At 54.6% G+C, this 19,045-nt stretch overlaps 2 protein-coding genes and 1 non-coding gene across 4 annotated transcripts; 2 read left to right on the forward strand and 1 right to left on the reverse strand.

Moving 5' to 3' along the window:
* Positions 1-3,789: 3,789 nt before the first annotated feature.
* Positions 3,790-7,446, reverse strand: EIF4EBP2 (eukaryotic translation initiation factor 4E binding protein 2). Its single transcript, XM_069795843.1, has 3 exons — positions 7,260-7,446; positions 6,335-6,511; positions 3,790-6,244 (listed from the first exon to the last, which is right to left on the reverse strand). Exons 1-3 carry the CDS (start codon positions 7,396-7,398, stop codon positions 6,213-6,215), a joined length of 348 nt encoding a protein of 115 aa, XP_069651944.1. The 5' UTR covers positions 7,399-7,446; the 3' UTR covers positions 3,790-6,212.
* A 106-nt stretch (positions 7,447-7,552) lies between these two features.
* TRNAE-UUC (transfer RNA glutamic acid (anticodon UUC)) lies at positions 7,553-7,624 on the forward strand. Its single transcript has one exon. It is a non-coding gene; the product is annotated as a tRNA-Glu (tRNA).
* Positions 7,625-8,118: 494 nt separating this feature from the next.
* LRRC20 (leucine rich repeat containing 20) lies at positions 8,119-16,694 on the forward strand. Of its 2 annotated transcripts, XR_011326785.1 has the most exons (5): positions 8,119-8,304; positions 9,584-9,733; positions 11,397-11,564; positions 13,779-13,878; positions 16,083-16,220. XR_011326785.1 is itself a non-coding variant. In XM_069795841.1 (4 exons), exons 1-4 carry the CDS (start codon positions 8,223-8,225, stop codon positions 16,232-16,234), a joined length of 552 nt encoding a protein of 183 aa, XP_069651942.1. In that variant the 5' UTR covers positions 8,119-8,222; the 3' UTR covers positions 16,235-16,694. The 2 variants fall into 2 exon arrangements, 1 of the variants encoding a protein (XP_069651942.1); XM_069795841.1 differs by lacking the exon at positions 13,779-13,878 and having other exon boundaries at positions 16,083-16,694.
* Positions 16,695-19,045: the final 2,351 nt, after the last annotated feature.

A 19,045-nucleotide genomic window follows, 5' to 3' on the forward strand; every position in this document is an offset into this window, starting at 1 on the left:
CCAGCCAGGTTCAGAAGGACAAGAGCAGTTTAGGGAGCATCAAGGCACGGCCTGCATGTCTCAAAGCCAAAATGCCCTTTCTCTTCCCAGAAATGGAAGAGGAGGGGGGGATTTGCACATGTGATGGGGGCCAGGGCGAGGGATGCTGCTGGATCCAGGCTGGGACTGGTGTGAAAGGGCCTGCAGGGAGCCCCTACCCCCCTGCTTTACCATGCCAAGGGGGATTGCTCCCCAAAACTCACACGGGGGAAATAAAGGTCCAGCACTCGCTTCTGCAAGCGCTCAGCACGACTTTTAAAAGCAGGCTGAGAGCTGAAGCTTACAGAGGAAATCTGCGCTTTCTGCTCCTGTGAAGCCTCCTCACAGCCTGCTGGAGATGGACCCCCCCTCCTGCCCATCTCCTCTCCCCCATGCTGTTGGACGGGCAGGTCCCAGGGCTCTGGACCACAGGCAGGGGGGGAAGCGGCTGCCCTAAACGGAGCGGGATACGTGGCATCCCTTTCACAGACCCACGCGCAGCTGGTTACAGCAGCCTGGCCTAAGAGCAAGGCATCTGCAGAGCCTCCACGCTTGGTCTTCCCACCTTGTGGGAGGCTTTCAGACCTGGAGGTATCTTCTGAACCGTCAGGGTAGCTCCAGGACCCCAAGGTTCAGAGCAATCCTTTCTTGTTTGGGCCACTCAAACTCCTGGGGAAGTAAGGCTGCTGCCCACCCGGCTGCTCCCCACCACGTACAGGTACCGTGGTGGGTTTCTGCGACAGCTCTGCCAGTATCAGCAGGGCCAGCATCAAGGTCTGCTCATCTTCTGCTGGTTTCCATCACAGCACAGAGTCAAGCCATGAGATGACTTCAGGTCTCCCTCGTTGCCAACAGGCATTGCACTTATTCTGCTGCCGCGGAAAGGCGCTATTTTAGCTAATCCATCAAAAACCCAATTCCTTCAGCTCCTAGCTGCCTTCCCCCATTTCATTTGGGTTGACCTCTGAGCTCTCAGAGGGTCCCATCTAGGAGGACCCCAGCCCCAGCTCCCTCAGAGAACCCCAACGTCCCGGCACTACAGCCTTGCTCGTAGCCAGCACCAGCCACAGCTGCCACACTGTCAAATAAATCTTTATAGGACACCAACAGGTCGAAGGAAAAGAAGAACGGCATTAACACATTCGCCGGTGCTGGGAAGGAGGGTCAGGAATGTAAACGGAGCCCAGAGGGAGTCTGAAAATGGTAACGGCTGGAAAGCAGGGCTGGAAAGTTTGTTAATCGGGATCCTAGATACTAGCCAGGCTCCCAGCCTTCGGCTCAGCCAAAATACCCTTTCCTGAGCCGCTCTGCTGAATTTTACAGCTGAACGCCACAGGGCAGACCCCAGCAGTCGCACACACAGACGGCAACTCCGCTGGTTTAAAACTCCAGTCAAGAGCTATAAATCAAACCAAGGTTTCATTCACCCTGCTGCACATGAAATTACCCCAGTTTAGCTCGTTTACAGCTCGCTATCAATTCAGAGCTTCAGTGCTAGATTGAAATTTTACCAATTTTTTTTTTTAAATTCTCCATTTTTAGCTCCCAAATCAGCATCTAGAAACTCCCTCCGTCCTAAGGAGCACACCAAAAGCCGGGGCTCCCCCCACACATGCACCTCACTGCAGGGGCTTTGGAAGCCAGGTTTAAAAAAAAAAAAAAAAGGCACCCCAAAATTGGGGAGGAAAACAGTTGTCGCTCCCCTAAGTTCAGCATCGCATAGGCAAAGCCAAACCCAGAAGAGGGGAGCTCCCAAATGCCTCATGAGTGGTATTTTGTGTCTTGCTCCTCTCCTCCGTACACACGCCTCAAAATCGGCTAACATCGCAGAACTAAAAAAGAGCAACCCGCGATCCACCGCTCCCGTTCAGTGGTGGAAGGAAAAATCTCTTATTTTGATTTTCTTTCATTTTTTCAAAAGTCTTGCTGCCTGTTTCCAAGCAGCCCAGCTTTCCTCTGGATTTTTTTGCCCCGCCAGGCTTTAGGCACCCCTGAATAGAGACTTCAGGTCAGAAACAACCCGCAGAGCCAGATTTCAGGGAGAAACTGCGGGAGGGAGCAGCCGTGCAACACGCATGCTCTGCACCAACAGTGGTGCCTGCTCCAAAGGAGGAGGTTTCCTTGCTGCCTTCTCCACCCCTCCCTCCTACATCTCACTTTTTAACTCAGGATCAGGCTGGAGAGGAGCGTGAGAAGCAAGAGTATAGTAATAAAAATAATTGAATAACAATAATTTAATAATAACCTGGGTAACAGCATGATGTGACAGCCCTTCCCTGGGCTCCCGGCGGAGCGGAGGCACCGCTGCTGCAATATGCGCCCACATCCACGGGAGGTCACGGCAGGACCACGCCGGGTATGGCCAAACGAGGGGTGCGCAAGGAACCCCCCCCCCTCCAAAACCCAGGTTCAGCGGCACCCTTGGTGCCACCCTCCCGGCTTCACCCGTGGGACCTGAGCGAGCGTGGGTGGTTTGGAAATACCGCGTGCCGCTGCGGCATTTCACACGGGGACTCTGCATCCCCGAGCGACGCGCTTTTGGGGGTGTCACAGCGCCAGGGTGTGGGGAGGGGGGTTGCTGGTAGTTTGCTGAGACACCCACAAAAAATTGGGGGGGGACCCCAGGATCCGGCTGCCGCAGCCGGAGGGAGGGGACACCCTGCTCCCACCCACCCCGCAGCACCCTTCCTACTAGGGGGGAAAAGGCTTTTGCTGCTCAGAGCCCCCACCCATACAGAGCGGATGGTATAATAAAAGGCTGACTTATGCTGCTACTTGGTTTAAAACTTAAATATGATGCAGCCAGGCCAGGGGCTGGGCTTAAACATACTCTTGGGCATGGTGAGCCTGCTCAGGGGCTGTTAAGGTCCATCAGGCCCCCTCAAAGATGAGCCTGGGTTGGGGTGGCCGTACCCCCACGCTCATACCCGCCTGCTCTCCTTGGCCAGCACTGATGGGCAAACCAGCTTTGGCTTTGCAACAGCTCTGTAGCCTCCGGCAGCTAAAACCCAGTTTATACGGCAGCCTTAGCAGCACAGCTGACATTTTGGGGACTCGCCCAGCACTCGCAAGGCAGGGATGGGTGCAGTATGCGGGTGTATGCTCCTTTCGGCATCAGCTGGAAGGGGTTATGGGAGGGGGGGTATACCCCCGGGCTGGTGCAAAAACACATTTAGCAGCAATGTGGGAAATTTCGGGGGGGTTGCAATTTAAGCTCAGCTTAAGTTCAGGAGTTTATTTGCACGTTCAGAGTCTGGCTTGGACATGTCCTGAGCAGGACTTTCCTTGGCACCTCTCTAGTTTGATGCCCAGGTCTATATAGGTTTTTGCACCTGGTGGTGCAGGATAAATGACCAATTTGCAGTAATTCTGTACACAGGAGACCTTTCTACAGTAAAATCAGATTTTTCTGTACAGGAAATTTTGCAATCAAGTCCCCCCTGCTCAAACGTTGGCTGTTGGTTCTGGGTTTGACCGACCCCTGCTCTTTTTAAGAGTTATGCCCAGCAAGAGGCGGGGACTCCCTCTCCAGATTTACTGTCCTTGGCCCAGATCTGCCTTTTTTCCAAATTGGAAACTTGGAAAGCAACTCACCTAAAGAATTTGGGAGGGGGAAACAAAACAAAACAAAACAAAACAAAAAGCTAAAATATAAAGGAAGGAGGGTTGACCTGCAAGGGGGGTGAAGCCCAGGCAGCATTTGCTCTGAAAGGAAGGGAAAATCCCTCCCACACCCTGAGTCACAGTCAGAAGAAACCTCCAGCACCTCGATTTAATAGAACCAAGATCTTTATTGATCTCACTGTAACAGCAACCACTGGCGAGAGCTTTTCTCCTCCCAAACACCTGCTTGAAGAGACGGTAAAAAAAAAAACAACCCAAATCTATACCCTGACTAGCAGAGGAGCTGTCCCGGCGAGGCCAGGCACTCCCTCCCTGCTCTTCAGCCCCGAGCCTGGTTATAAAAGAGAACCGGGAGAAAGTCGCTGGGATGGGAAACGGAGACGAAAGGAGGTCAGGAAAGGGGGCCTTTAGAAAAAAAAGTGTTTTCCCTCCAGCTCCTGTCCGTAAGCTAAGTTGTCCTTGGATATTTTCTATTTTTTTTTTTTTTTTTTGGCTTGGAGAGCAGGTTTCCCGAAACGAGTGGCTGTGCCGAGGGCGCTGGGTCCCTGCATCTGCAGTGGCCGTCCCCGCTCCGCAAAGGATGTCCTCGCCCCCTGCCCCTGCCGCTCCCTCGATCTGAGGGCCTAAGAGACCTCCTAGGATCTTCACTTTAAGGAAAATATATTTATTTATATATAATATATATATTTGTGTGTGTCTTATCACCACCCACCCACACGCATATACATATTTCTACTTGCACTCACTCACTCGTGCACCTACAACGGCCGGCTACACGTTCACATTGCATCCCACCAAGCGCTACCCACACAAGGGAAAGGACAGGAGAGATATCCCATTCCCTTGGGGTTGGTTTTTTTTTTTTGCTTTTTCCCCCCAAAACGAGCGGCAGCCCACCCCCTTGCGAGAAAAGCACCTGGAAGATGGGAGCTCGCAACCAGCCGCCGCGCCGACCCGCGCCAAACACACCTAGAGAAATAAATTACCGGACGGAAAGTGCACAAAACCTGCAGCACGAATGCCGGTGCGGGACGTACCCGTCCCTGGCACGCAGAGCCACCGCCCCGGCAGGCGACGGGTCCCTGGGGCTGGGTACCGGGGTGGGGGGATGACCCCGGCGAGGGAGGGAGGATGGATGGAGCAGGCACTCAGGTGGGGGCTGATAAAATGGCACTTGAGAAGGTTGCAAAGTTGTTGACGGCTCCCAACAGGTAGTAAAAAAAAAAACAAAAAACAAACATAAGGGGGGCTGGTGGGCTCGGGGGGCACAGCACGGCACCGCCGCAGCATCCCCCACCACGCACGCCCTCACCCAACACTGCTCTTCAAGGCAAGAGTCGCACCAAGAGAGGAGAAAAAATAAATCCCATCTCTTGGGGGGGTTTCAAGATGCCGGGCACAGGCAGGATGGCCACAACGTGCCAGGCTGACAAAGCTGCCACCGGTGGGGAGTTTAACACAGAAACCCTTTATCCACGGCAGCAAAACCCAGCCGGGGGAAGCCCTGGCATGAAAAGTGAGCAGAGGATGGCACCGATGCCGGCACCCTGCAACCGGAGCGCCCTGGGTGCAGCCGCGGTGCTCCCGGCCGCAGCGTCACATCCCTGCGGCGTCTCAGCTTGCAGCCCCCCCCGGGGCGCCCAGCTATTCCTGAGACATCCAGCGGCACCGAGGGATTTCACTCCTGTATTATTCACATTTTAAAAGGGGAGGGAGGATATAAGAAAAAAAAAAAAAAAAAGCACTAGAAAGCACTTTCCCAGAGGCGCTCGTCCCCAGCCCGATAAAAGAAGCGTTGCCGGTAAAGTGCCCCTTTTTAGTACCAAAAAAATAAAAAGCAAGGGGTTTTCTGTAAAACATGGCTACGTCGCTTTGAGTCCTGGCTGATGGGTCGGGTATGCAGCCCCCAGTCGAAGGGCCAAGACAGAAGAAATCCAGGTAGGAGAGAGATGCGGGCGCACTGCCTGACGCTGTCGGGGGCTAACGCGGACCCCCAGAGCACCGAAGGGAACGGACTGCCAACGTTGTCCTCCACCGAATGCCAGCAGGTCCCGGGGGAACTGAAAAAAAACCCCTCCCTGGAGTGCAAGTGGGCGCTCGGTTTTGGGAGCAATGCTTTCCCCCTCCTCCCGAGAGGCTGCCCAAATTTTCCGGGAGAAGGGGCAAAGGGGGTGACGCAGCTCCGGACTACCAAGCTGCCAGCAATGGGAGGTTTTGGGGTAACGAGAGGGGGTTTTTGGGGGGGAGAAGGGGGGGAAGCATGAGGTGGCAGAAGAGGCAAAGGGACGTTTTACAAAGGAGTCCGGCAGAGATCAGGCTGTCAGCGGGTGGAGGAGGAGGAATAGGGCCGGATCCGGGAGGGATGCTCCGGCTGGCACATGCTGGGACCGGTCACCCATAAAGAGGGTGAAGCCAGAGCCACACTCCCTGGAAAGGGGCGGGGGGGAGGCAGACGGGGAAGGGGACACCGGTGGGGACCGCTGCCGCCTCCGACTCGCCGGGACGGATCCTGCTAAGCCGAATGGGGTGTGCACAGGTCTGGGGAGTTGCTGCCTCTCCGTGGTTCCCGCTCAGATATCCATCTCGAACTGAGCATCATCCCCTGGCGAGAGGCAAAGGAGAGAAGCGTTAGGGGGGGGTCACCCCCCACCCCAAATCCCGCCCCAAACCCCCCACCCCAGGGGTCTCTTACCCATGGACGGCTTCCCCTCCTGGTGATTCAGGCTGTTGGCGTCCGCTTTGGGCTCCTCGCCGGCCGAGCCAGGGCTGGTGACGCCGGGAATATTGGGGAGGTGACAAGGCGGGGTCTGGGCCATGGGGGAGTTGCGGCGGTCCAGCAGGAACTTGCGGTCATAGATGATCCGGGTGCCTGGGGAAGGAGTTGGGGGGGAAATGAGAGGAAAATGGGGGGAGATCCGGCCCGGCAGCGCTCGTTTGCCGAAGTATTCCCAGCGGGACGGCCAAGGATCTCCGCCACGGCCCAAGGAGAGGCGAGGAAGGTTGCGTGCCGCCGCTCCGCCTGCTCTTATCTGGGCCCGGCGGGCGATAATTCGGCGCTGGATAAACACCCCCGGCAGCACCTGGGTACCAGCTGCCCCCGGGTGCTCGCTGCCGTCCCCCGGGGCGCAGAGGCCTGGCCAACTCACGGCAGGGGTGGGAACGCATCCCCGGGCAGGCCGACGGACGTGGCACCCCGAAACGTTCCCCGTCTGCCGGGGATGAGGGATGCTCCGACCCTTGGGTGTCAAAGCGGAGCCCGTCCCCCCCCGCCACTGACACCTCGCGGGGTGTCGAGCCCCCGCCGCCCCGTACCGGCTCCCACCGGGCCCCTCTGCCCCCTCCGTTATACCCCGGGGAAAAATAATAAACGCTGGCTCAAACGGCTTAGCCTTAAGGACAACGGGCGGCAGGCGCTAGACAGGCGCGATATACAGCCGCGATATACAGCCGCGATAGGGGCGCGATAGGGGCGCGATAGAGGCGCGATAGGGGCGCGATAGGCGGCGTTTATTGAGGCGCGGGAGCGCTCCCCCGGCGCGGCCCCGCGGCCGCCGCCCCGCAGGCCCCGTCCCGTCCCGTCCCGTCCGTCCGTCCGTTTCCCCCGCCCCGGTACTCACCCCCCGGGGTGGTGGAGAAGAGGGTGCCGCCGGGGGTGGTGCAGTAGTCCGGGGGGAGCTGAGCCGCGTCGCTGAGGGTCACGGTCCGGGTGGGGATGGCCCGGCTCTGGCTGGGCTGGCGGCCGCCGGCGGACGACATGGCCCCGCGCTATTGTCCCCGCGGAGGCGGCGCGGAGCGGGCGCCGCCCCCCCCGGCCCCCCCCGCCGCCGCCTCCTCCTCCTCCTCCTCCTCCTCCGCCGCCGCCGCCGCCGCCGCCGGCAGGGGGCAGGCGCGGGGGCCGCTGCCCACGCCCTCCCACGTGGTCTAGCGGTGAGGATTCCTGGCTTTCACCCAGGCGGCCCGGGTTCGACTCCCGGCGTGGGAAGAGCCGTTGGGTTTGGGGTTTTTTGGCGGGGGGGGGGGGGTATCTTGTCTTCCCCCACCACCACCCGTGCAGGCGGGTCGTCGTGCCCAGGAGTCCTTCCGCCAAAACATTTTGGCTGAGCCGAGCTGATCAAAGTCACCAGGGAAGGGGATGAGCTGATCAAAGTCACCGCTGGGAAAAGGGACGCATCCCCGTATCCCAAATGCACCAACCCAAAAAGTTGGGAATCCCGTGCCCCAAGGGCTACACCACCCCCAGATCATCAGGAAAGGGGACGCATCCCCAAATGCCAAAGTACCAACCCAGAAAGTTGGGAATCCTGTGCCCCACATCACCAGGAAAGGGGATGTATCCTCATATCCCATACCAGGAAAGGGGATATATCCCCATATCCCAAACATACCATCCTGGAAATTTGGGAATCTCATACCCTGAGGGCCATGCCAGCCACAGCACAGCCTCCCTCCCTCCCTCGGGAACGCTGATCCCGCTGGTTATTTTTAGCATCCCTCTCCTGAAAGGCCGGAGCGGCTGGTTTCTTCCTCCAGCCGTGGATCCCCCCGGCCGAAGCGCGTCCCCGGCGGGACCGGGCGCCCGCATGCAGAAAAAGATGGGCGAGGCGGTGGCCCGGGTGGCCAGGAAGGTGAACGACACGGTGGAGAACAAAACGGATTCCCTTGGTAAGCCCAGCACTCCGGCTCGGCTCCCGCTTGGGGCCCAGAGAAGGATCAGGTATCCGGGAGCAGGGCTCTATTTTTTGCTGCTGTGGTCTAAAAAAAGCTGTTGGGCACCCTTCTGGGTGCTGCACCCAAGGCTCCTGCAGCCCCCGGGAAGGGAAAGGCTCCCCCAAAGGGCTCTCAGCCTCCCCAAAGCTTGAGTGGGTTCCCCGCGATGGCACATAATCCCACGGGACATGCCCCAGGGATAAAGTCTTTCCTTGCAAGTGATGGCAGGAGCCACACCTTTCCCTGCATTGCCTTGTCAGGTTTGTGCTTTTCTGCAGTTTCCCCCTTTCTAGCTAATATTCAAGACCCACGCATGGTTCATCAAAAGAGAGAGATGAAAGCTGCTCATTTTTATTCATGCTGGATTCCCGACCCTGGGGTATTAAATCGGCGTACGCTGAGAGTCAGAGCTTCATTGCTCAGCCTCTTGATGTCCTCCTGAGTGAGACGATAAGCAGGGGAGGACCGAGCTTATGCAGCCCCCACCGTGGCTTTGGGAAGGGAGCAGGCAGCAGAGCCCGGGCTGAGCATCACGGGGGCCAAGATACAGGTTTTCCATCCCCTGGCACGTCCTGGGAGGGGAAACAGAAACAACTCAGAGCAAAACAAAAATGCCGACAGGTGAGAAGCAGAGTCGAATCCTTTTCCCCTCCCCGCTGCTTGCCACGGGGCAAGCACCCATCACCATGGGAAATCCAGCCAGGAGCATGCCCAGGAAAAGCCTTGCTCCGTGCCCATCCCAGTCAGCGGTGGAGGAGGCATCCCTGCGCTGCTGGACCATCCCCAGGGGCTTAGGGACATAGGGGAGGGGGATTACCCCTAAGTTAAGTTAAGTTGTGAAGTTATTAGGCACAGACAGGCCGACTGAGGGTTTTCAAAAGGACATTGCAGCGTGGAAGTATTTGCAATGTGATTTAGAGTTGAACACGCCTAAGGCAGAACAGCCTTAGCATTGCTGATGGGAACAGACTCTTGGTGCTTGCGGAGGTGACTGCAAAGATCCCTGCAATGGAGAGAAGTATGGCAGGTGAACATGGTTTAGTGGGTATGGTTGATGGTTGGACTCGATCTCGAAGGTCTTTTCCAACCTAAATGATTCTATGATTAATGGCAGCCATGGGTGGCAGCACCCAGACAGGAAAATCGAGCATTAAGGGGTAGAAAAGAAGATGGCAAGCATTGCTCCTTCCCAGCTGGGGTGCGTTGTAAGGTGTCTGGGTCTCTCTGGGGGCAGATCTGGCCAACTGCAAGCTGATGACCTTCCCAGTCGGCATCTACAAAGCCATGAGGAGCGTCACCGAGGGGATCCACCGCATCTCCCTGGCGAACAACGAGCTGAAGTCCCTCACCAGCCGATTCGTCACCACCTTCAGCCAGCTGAGAGGTAAGGGACAACCCCACTGCTTCACAACAGCCACTTCCAAACCCCTGGGACCCAGCAAAGAGCCCCCATGTCACTGCAGAGGGAGCACAGCACCGGAGAGTTTCCCCACCGCAGTTTTTGCTCCTCTGTGCTCGCACCTCATTCCAAGCACAAGGTTCAGACCCCCAAAAATCCATTTTTCTTTACCCTTTCTGGTCCTTGCAGGAAGGGGCCACTGGTTTTGCTCTCACCCACCCTCCCAAACTCATGCCCTGCCACCTTCCAGCTGCTTTCAGCAGTGGCCAGGCTGCTGCAGGGTCACTCATCATCCTCCAGCTCTCTCCAACAATGGGGCTGGGAATGAAAGAAGACAGGAAAGGCAGCCTGGGCATAATGGTGCATGGCAGAGACGGGGCATTTCAGGCTGCAGAAGGCATGCTGGCTTGCTGCTGGCTAATTAGCCCCCATCATGAGACATCAGTGATAGCTGCTCACTCTCCACTCACTGCAGGAGATGGGGATGGTCATCAGTGCATGGATGGTGCCACGGGGACACATCCCTGTGGAGCCCAGTGAAAGCAGCTAGAAGCTAATCTGCTAAAACATGCTCTTGCAAGCATCCAGAGCCGTGGTTTTGAACACTGGGGGCTGCACCAGGGCTTTGCCTGCCTGCAGCAGCACCAGGGGCTCTGGCAGCTTTTAAAAGCAAATATTTTGCTCATACAATGTACTGCACGAGTGCCGCTGTGGTAGGGGTCTGGGGAGGCTTCCCGTGTTGTCTTGGAGCATCATCCGTGAAAACTCCCCTAGGCTAGAGAAAAGAAACATGTCGAGCAAAAGAAATCAATTTTCTTTTTCTAGACAGCACAGCAAGCCCTGAGGAGAAAAAAAGGTCTCATTTCCCATCAGGGATTTTACTTCGCCAGTGAACAAATCACTCTGATGATGAACATGCTGGGCCTCAGCAGGGCTGTTGCAGGCGAGAGATGTCCCAGGGCAGGGGACAGCCTTGCACCAGCCTGAATAAGGCAGGACCTATAAATACCAGATATTAGCAGGGGCAGGGCAGCTTGCATGGATATTTATAGAGCAGAAAGCCCTGTGTCACTGGAGAAGGGTGCTGGGACAGCAGGATTTGGGTTCCTGTTCCCATGGCTAATGGCCTCTCATGCAGGAGCACTGCTCCTGGCCCCACAGGAGCTCATTTCTGGGGAGGGGAATGTATCACAGAGGGTTAAACTCTGTAGAACAGATTATTTTTCATATATAAATACATTTCTTCCACCACTCTGTTTATACCTCAGAAGAGGTTCAGGCACATGAAGATAGTAAACTAGCCTTAAGCCATGACAAATATCCATCGGGGAGAGAATTGCACTGACTCCACTAAGAAATATTGCTTATTTCTACAGCCCCTGCTTGCAAAATGCTGCACAGGTTTCATTAGGAAAGCCTCAGGAAGCCAAGAACCATATCGCTTCTAAGAGCGGTATTCACAGCAGGCAGAAGTACAATGGCAAACGATGGAGATGAGCAAGAAATCCCATTTTTGGACTTGGAATCCCGTTGCTGAACCTGGTAGCCCATGGGGGACAGAGGCTGTAAATTAAGCTATGCATTAATTATTTTCCCGTCTTTTTCCCCCCCATGCCACCACCTCTCTCCTCTCTTCCCCGAACCACAGAGCTCAACCTGGCAGGCAACTACCTGCACCGCCTGCCCGAGGAGGTCACCTCCCTGCTGCATCTCCGGGCCATCAACCTCTCCCGCAACAGGTTTCGGCGTTTCCCCGAGCCCCTGGCCACCGTCGCAACCCTGGAGACCATCGACCTGGAAGAGAATGAGATCGCAGGTGAGAAGGAGCTTTTTCCACTGGAGGGGAGGATGAGCATCACCCCAGGGCAATCGCACTTCCCAGGGGCGATGCCGATCCACATCCCTGGGCAGGGAGGGATGCTGGCTTGAAGTTTTGCTCGTGGTCCACCATCCCCTGCAGATGCAGCCGGGCCAAGGGATGGCTTAGTGATCCAGCAAAAGGAGCATGAATTTGGCAGGGGGAGGGACACACGAGTGCCGAGGAGATGCTAAATAGACAGAGCCTCATTAGCCACTTGCTCTTGCTAATGCCTCCCAGGATGAAGCTGTTGCAGGCGTAGGGGGAAATCAAGCCCCATTCGAGCCGCCCTATCCACCATGCTTCTCAAAGGCAACTCCAGCTGTGACTCAAAATCACCAGATTTAATAAAAAATAGACCTGACTGCAGAACTCAGCCCCAGGGATGCTGGGCTGGGATGTTTGCTGCCAGGCAAAGCAAGGGCACAAGCCCACCTGAAAATTCCCAGAGCAAATAGGAGCCATAACACTACAAAATCCCCTAAAAAAAAAATAAATTAAAGGAATGGTAAGAGCCACCCATCCCTTGACCCTGCAGCGGGAGGAAAATCTTTCATACGCAAAGCTGAAGCCTTTGGAGTCCCTGAAAGCTGGGCAAAAGGGGCAGCTGTTGCACGTAGATAAAAGGGGATTTATTTAGGAGTGATCTTTCAAAGAGCCCAGGATGGAGCATCCCACAGCCCATGCAGATCCCTGGGGAGGCGAATATCAAGTCCACTCAATTTTGCTGTTTTATCTGGGATGGCTTCAGCTGCTCCTGGGAAAGCTGCTCCCTGCACCACAAGTTTTATTAACAGCATCAGCTGCTCCCTGGCCATGCCTGTAGAAACACAAGACATTAAATACTGCTTCCATGAGAGCCAGCAGAAGATGTGGTTTTTCCTCACCCCTTTTTTCTCTCCCACCTCCTGGAGAGACCTGTCTCACTCTTAGTTCCCTCCATCATTTTTTGAGCTTAATTGGCCAACTTCAATCGGACCTGGCCTCCAAACAGCATATTTCCCACTTGTTTTACGCAAGCAGGCTGCTGCAAGAACGGAATACAGTTTCTGTTGCTTTTTTTCCCCTGCTTAAATGCAGGGAGGAAAGGATGCATCAAGGGTTATACCCAGCTGGCTTAATCCTGGGGGAGAGGGCAGCTAGAAAACCCAGCTGCCAGGCTCAGTCACCTCCCACCAGGCTCCCCTTAGCTGCAGTTATTAGACTCAGGAAAAATAACAACAGGGACAAAATTAACAATTTCAAGTTAAATATGTTAGGGACATATCTTAGTAACAAGCATGGTGCTGTCTAGCTGCAGAAATAAGTAAGATTAGCCTATTTTGTGCACTTTCTGAAAAGGGAAGAGGTAGAGATTAGAAAGCCAGGGGTGTTGCAGCCCATTTTTCCAAGGAAACAATCTGGGCAATCACATCACTCCTGCCAGCCCTTCCCAAATACCCCCAGGCTCATCTGCACAGGAGTTTGCATTTATATATATATATATGCATTTTTCTATATTATCTGCAAGCTTATATTTATACATACACCTTTTCCCCTTCTATATTATCTGCAAGCTTGTATTTATATACACATCTTTTCCCCCCATGCTAGCCTGGCACAACAGGGGAAGGAGAGTGCATCAGCTTGAATTTAACTGGCACAAATTTTGTTTTTCTGTAACAGCCAAGTAGGATTTGAGCCCTTCACACTCATTTTACTCCAGAAGATCTTGGGCCAGGCTGGAGGAGATGGTATCTTCTCTTTTCTCCCTCTGCATGCTTATACGGCTCACCCACTACAGCTGGCTGAGGAGCCTGTTTTGGCAGCAGGGTCTGACAAGGAAATACTAGCACATCCTTGGAGAAGCTCTTGAGATAGCTGAAAGTTCACCCAGGTGTCATTCTCCAGCAACAATACCTGCACACCTCCAGCCAGCCCAGCATGAGAAGGAGCTACCCCAGTAGCACAAAAGCTGCCTTTTATAATTTGGGACCCAGGTTACCCCACTTAGCCCAATAACGAGTTGAGGACCCTGCTTCGGATAAAAGACCAGTAGGCAAGAAAAGGATGGCTTACAGATTATGGGTAGGAGATGGAGGTTGGGGAAGGACTGGGGCTTTCTCCATCAGCATAAATGTTGCAGATGGTCTGGTTTGTGGTGCTGGTCCTGCATGTCCTCTGCTCTCTCAGGGATGCTGAAGGAGCTAATAGCTAGGGCTGCAAACTGCGTTTAAAAGCACCTGCTGAAAGAGGACTGAGTCACCTACTAAGACATATTGAACTGGAGATGGTAGGTAATGTTTTCCAGCTGAAGGGAAACAGGAGTAAAAGGAGATTAATTAATAGCTGCCTGGAGTCTGTGGGCTCTGTAAAAGGAGACATTTAGTGCCATGAACTGCCCTTTTCATCTCAATGAGCTCTTAACTATGGAGTGTAATTATGTATATATTAATGTCAGTGCTTTTAACTTTTTCCCTGCTAATCAGAGTTATATCAAATTAGCATTTTCAGCTCCCAAGTCCATGGGGATTTTTTGGTGCCTGAAGCTTTGGTTTCCCTTCCTCTTATTCCTCGATGAAAGGCTTAATGCAGAAGATGTTGAGACAGCAAGGGGGATGCTGGAGATCACTACCGAGGCTGGGCAGGTCACTGCTGGGGGCAACTGTGGCTAATTTTGTCCTCATGAGCATCAGAGAAAACCACTCTTAATTTGGGATAATGGCATGGAAAATTCATCTTTGTTAATAGCCACAGAGGAGCCAGCGAGTGGGTTTCCACCCGTGGCTTAGGAGGAGGCTGGCAGGAGCTGGTGGCCACCAAAGCATGCAGGTAACGCTGAAAGGTGACTGGGAAGCAGCTCCGCTGATCTGAGCAGGGTCCTTCCCCCTTCAATTTGCAGCTGTACGTGGCTGCGAGACCTTTGGGGCTGTCAGTGTTCATTACCCAGCTCCTCAGATGCCTCAGCAGCCCTTTCATATCCATCTCCTCAGATGCCTTGGCAGCCCTTTCATCTGAAGGAGCTAGGTTTTTCACTCACTTATTATCATATCCTGATCTGAGAAAATTACTGTTTGCTTTAATTATGAAGAAGCCTTTTTTCCCCCCCCTTTTTTGCCTAACTGGTAAAGCCAGCATGAATAATTCAGGCTCAAACACAAGTGCCTTATCCATTGGGGAGCCAGCAAGTGATGCTTTGGGTTGCTTATAGAGGTGTTTGTGGTTCCCCGGCACAGCTGTATAGCTATAGGCTGTACTGCGTGCCCTGCCTGTCGCTTCATGCCGGGGTGAGTCACTGCTCCATACCTTGAATTAAGCTGCAGACCTGGGCTGCTCCCACCCTGGGCAAGGCTTGCTCCCTGAAATACTTTCCTTCACTCCCTAAATTTAAGCAAAGTGGGGGTTTATCACTCTGCATAGCCTTAGAAGCTCATTAAACAGGACAATCTATCAAAAAAAAAAAAAAGATTTTTGTGCATCAAGGCAGGGGGAAAAAATGCAACATGATACAGAGGAGTGGTGGTGAACAAATCCACCATAAAGAAGAGGTATAAAAAAATCCATGTGAAGCTTAGCCTTACCAGAGAGATGCGCTGCTAAAAAATGTGTATTACAGAAAATAACACTGCTTTCTGGAAGGGAGAGAAAAAAAGCCATCAAGGTGTTTGAATCTTTTTCCAGCATAAAATGTTTCACGGTTTAAAAGTTGTATAATCACAACACTGCAATTCTGCTCCAAATATTAGCAGGGGAAAAAAAAAAAGGCGCTGGGGATATAAAGGGCTCTTGTCATTTTGGTGGCCAAATTAAACAGAAACTGTTCTTGGTAAAGTCAGGTGGGTGGGCTTTTCAAGCCCAAAACATTGTGATTTGTAACAAAAAGCAAAATCTATCATCTTTTAATGATCTTAATGGTTAGGTTTTCGTATTGATCTCATTCCTCTGCTCTCAGTGGATTCACATTGGGACCATCCATGAGACCTGCACCTTTTTTTTTCCATGTAGAAAGGGTTTCCTTTAGAAACCTTTTCTAAAGGAAAACACCCAAATTTATGGAAATTGCAAAATGGGAGGGTGTCTGACAATGGCCAAGAGCCATTTTGCAGCCTGTCCAGCCAGGGCAAAGAGCATGTGTTCTCACATTACCCTGGCCAGGGCTCCTGGGCATTGCAACACTGGGAATAAAATAAGGGAATAAGTCTTTGAATAACAGTTTAGCACCCCAGCAGGTTTTTTTTAGGACTGGGAGAACTGGAGGGCAGGGTCCACATTTAATATCGTGGTGTTGGCACCTTACCAAGATGTTTGAATTGTCATATAATTTAGTATTATTTGATGATGTTTCCAGTTTGATAAAAGCCTGGAGACCGGCGGGAGCAGGGTTTGCTCTGGGGCTGCCCATCAAGCCACGGCTTTCTCCCACTCTGCTGCTCCGAATTCCCTCCTTGGCAGCTGACGCTGGGGTGGATGTTCACCTCTCAGTGCTTTCTTTTGCAGAGGTGCCGGTGGAGAAACTGGCCTCCATGGCATCATTGCGGAGCCTCAACCTGCGGGCAAACCCCGTCGGCCCCGAGGTGCGGCTCCTCGTCCGTCCCCTCATCCCCTTCGACCTGCTGCTGTCACCGGAGGAGCCTGTCCCCAAAGCCTGAGAGGGTCTCGGGGTGCCCAGGCGAGCTATCCCGAGGGGCGACTGCCTGCGAGAGTGGTTTGGTTTAGGTCAGTCCCTGCTACGCCGCTGTTTCTGTCCCAAACCTGCAGTGAGGCAGCCAGTCCCTCTTTTTTTTTTTTTCCCCTTAATAAAAAGCAAGCAGCGGGGCTCCTCCGTGAAGGGGATGGCTCTGCCAGCTCCCGACGTGGGGAATCGCCCGCTTTGTGTTTTGCCAAGCGCTTGGGGAGGAAGCGGAGCCGGAATGCGCGCGGTGCAAGGTTTGGGTAAACTTGGGGGAGTTGGATGCTTGGCTGCATCCATCCTGCCTGGCCAGTGATAAGGAGCATCTGCTGTCCTAGTCCAGGGCTGGGTGGTGGGGGATGTCCCTGCAGCTGTAAGGTTCCCCCTTGAACTCCTGATATGGCAATGTGCCACGTGCCTGATTAAATATTTTCCTGTTACATGTGGGGTTTTGGGGTTTTTTTTTTGTATTTGCTAAATCTATGAGTTACCAGTTGTCTTCTCCTTAAAGAAGCCCCTTTGCAGATCCCCACAGCTGCTTGGTGCAGCTCAGGCTGATGCCTCTGGCTGGATTCTGCCCGAGCAGTATTTCTCTGGATTTCCCCAGGGAAATTTTTTTTCCCCACGGTTTTTTCATCACGGAAATCAAAGCAACCCAGTGTCAGTGGGTGCCCACGTGCTGCTCACTGCATGGGTGTCCCCAGAGGCGTACACCTACCTCCTGGGTGCTGTGGGTCTTCAGGACCTGCTGCTTTCTCTTCCAGGAAGAAATGGGCTGTGGGGCTCAGGATACGGCCCAAGCAATGTGGCTCCTTGGTGGCCTGGAGGCCACTGCTAGGCACACTGGTGTCCCTTGGCAGCTGGCTGCCTGCAAATAAACTCCTGGGAAAAATCCCGGGCATTATCTCAAAATTCCTTGTTTAAACATCTCCTGTGTTTGCTCCTTCGCATTTTTAAGGGACAAATGCTTCCCAATGGTGTGGGCTGGCTGGGGGCAGCCGGGAAATGCTGGAAATATTTGACTTCTAGACTTGCCAAAGCCAAACTTTGGTAAAAGACCATGGTAAAAGGGGGTTTGTTAATGTCGGCAATGGTGGAGGAGCCGGAGTTGAGCGGCACAGCTTTGGGCCAGGACCAGCATCCCTAAGGACCCTGCTGCTTTTCCCCACCGCATGGGTCATTTACATGGCGGGGGGAGGACTGGGGTCCTCACCCACTTGTGTTGGGGTTCCTGGCATGTTCCCCCACACCCCCCCGGGGGACGGGCAGGAGCTCTGCTGGGGACACCGGCCATCGGCTGGAGGAGAGAGAGCCACCAAGTGCCACCGTTAGCGTGGGGACCTCGGGGGTGGCGAGGGGGACGCAGAGACCGACCCCCCCAGGGAGCAAACCTTCTCCGGCTCTTTCCTTGCCCCCCCCGTGGGCTGTCCCCCCCCCTCAGGCGTGGGGAAGGGGGGGGTGCCTGTGCGTACCCCGGTATCCATGGCGATGGGAAGCTGTCCACCCCCCCCCCACGCCATCCCACCTCCCCCCCCCCTCCGCTGCAGCCGCCGAGCAGCCGCAACCGGTGCGGCGGCACCGGCATCGCGGTACCGGCACCGGGGCTCAGCCCCGGGAAGGGGGGACTGGAGGAGGGACGGGGACAAACTGGTCCCCGTCCCCCGTCGTCCCCCCCCCCCGCCCGCATGCCGGCGATGCAGCCCCCGGAGCCAGGTCGGGCCGGCGGAGGTGAGTACCAAGACCTGATTTATTTTATTTTATCCCTAAAAAAAGGTGTCTACCCGCCCCCCAAGCCCCTATTCCATCAGCCCAGCCTTTCCCCGCAGTGGTTTCCCCCAGCCAGGCAGGGTGATGGGTGGTCCATTGCCCCCCCCGGCTGCTGCCCCCCCCATGTCCCCTTATCACCGCGTCCAAGATGTCAGCGCTGAACGGAGGATGTCTCCATCCATCCGGCACCGAGCCAGGTGCTCGGCACCCCCTTATTTTCCTTTCCTCGTCTTCCACCTCACTTTTGAAACCGCCTGTCATTCTTCACCCATAGGACACCCACCTCCCGCTTAATGCTGCAAGACACTGCAGCCCAAAGAGGTAAAGTCCAGCAAAGTTTCGGGCTTAATATCACAGGTTTCGGACAACCTCATTACAGTCTTTGCTATCGCTTCTGCTAACGAAGGTGGTTCGTGCGGGTGTACCTGATGCCGACTGGCCGCAGCACCTTGCCCCAGCAGTCCCGATGCTTCCTTGCCTCTCCAAGAGGCTCCTTCTCCCATGCCTGCAAACCCCCCTTTCTGAAGCCCAGCTGGCAACGTGTTGGCCGAATCCTGCGCCCAGGACAGGGGTATAGAGGCTGGAGAGGGCCTCCTTGCATGCCGGAGCCTCAGGGAAGCCGGTGGTCCGGCAGTTGGGAAAAGGATCTTGGCTGGCGAGCGGGGCACCGGCACAGGGATGGGGGGATGATACGGCCACCCCCCATGCAGCAGCTTTGCAGTGCTTTCTCAGAGCAGGGCTGACCTGCAGGCGGTTAGGCTGAGCCTTAAAGCAAAAATATGCCTTTGCTTGCCTTAAAATTGCAGCCTGGGTTTGCCCAGAGTAAATCCCGTCACCGCTGCAGGCAGCTCCTGCCTGCCCCCGGCATCCTCTCGCATCCCTGCCTGCGTAAAGCTGGGGAAACCCAAGGGTGGGTGCTGCAAAGAGCTGCTCCTCCTGTTAAATCTGTAGCGACAAAACACCATCCACCCCTCCATCAGAAGCTCTCAGGGTCCCAGATAACAATCATCATTATGTATAATTA

This window comes from Haliaeetus albicilla, chromosome 11 (assembly GCF_947461875.1).
Source record: "Haliaeetus albicilla chromosome 11, bHalAlb1.1, whole genome shotgun sequence".
NCBI classification, from domain to species: Eukaryota; Metazoa; Chordata; class Aves; order Accipitriformes; family Accipitridae; genus Haliaeetus; species Haliaeetus albicilla.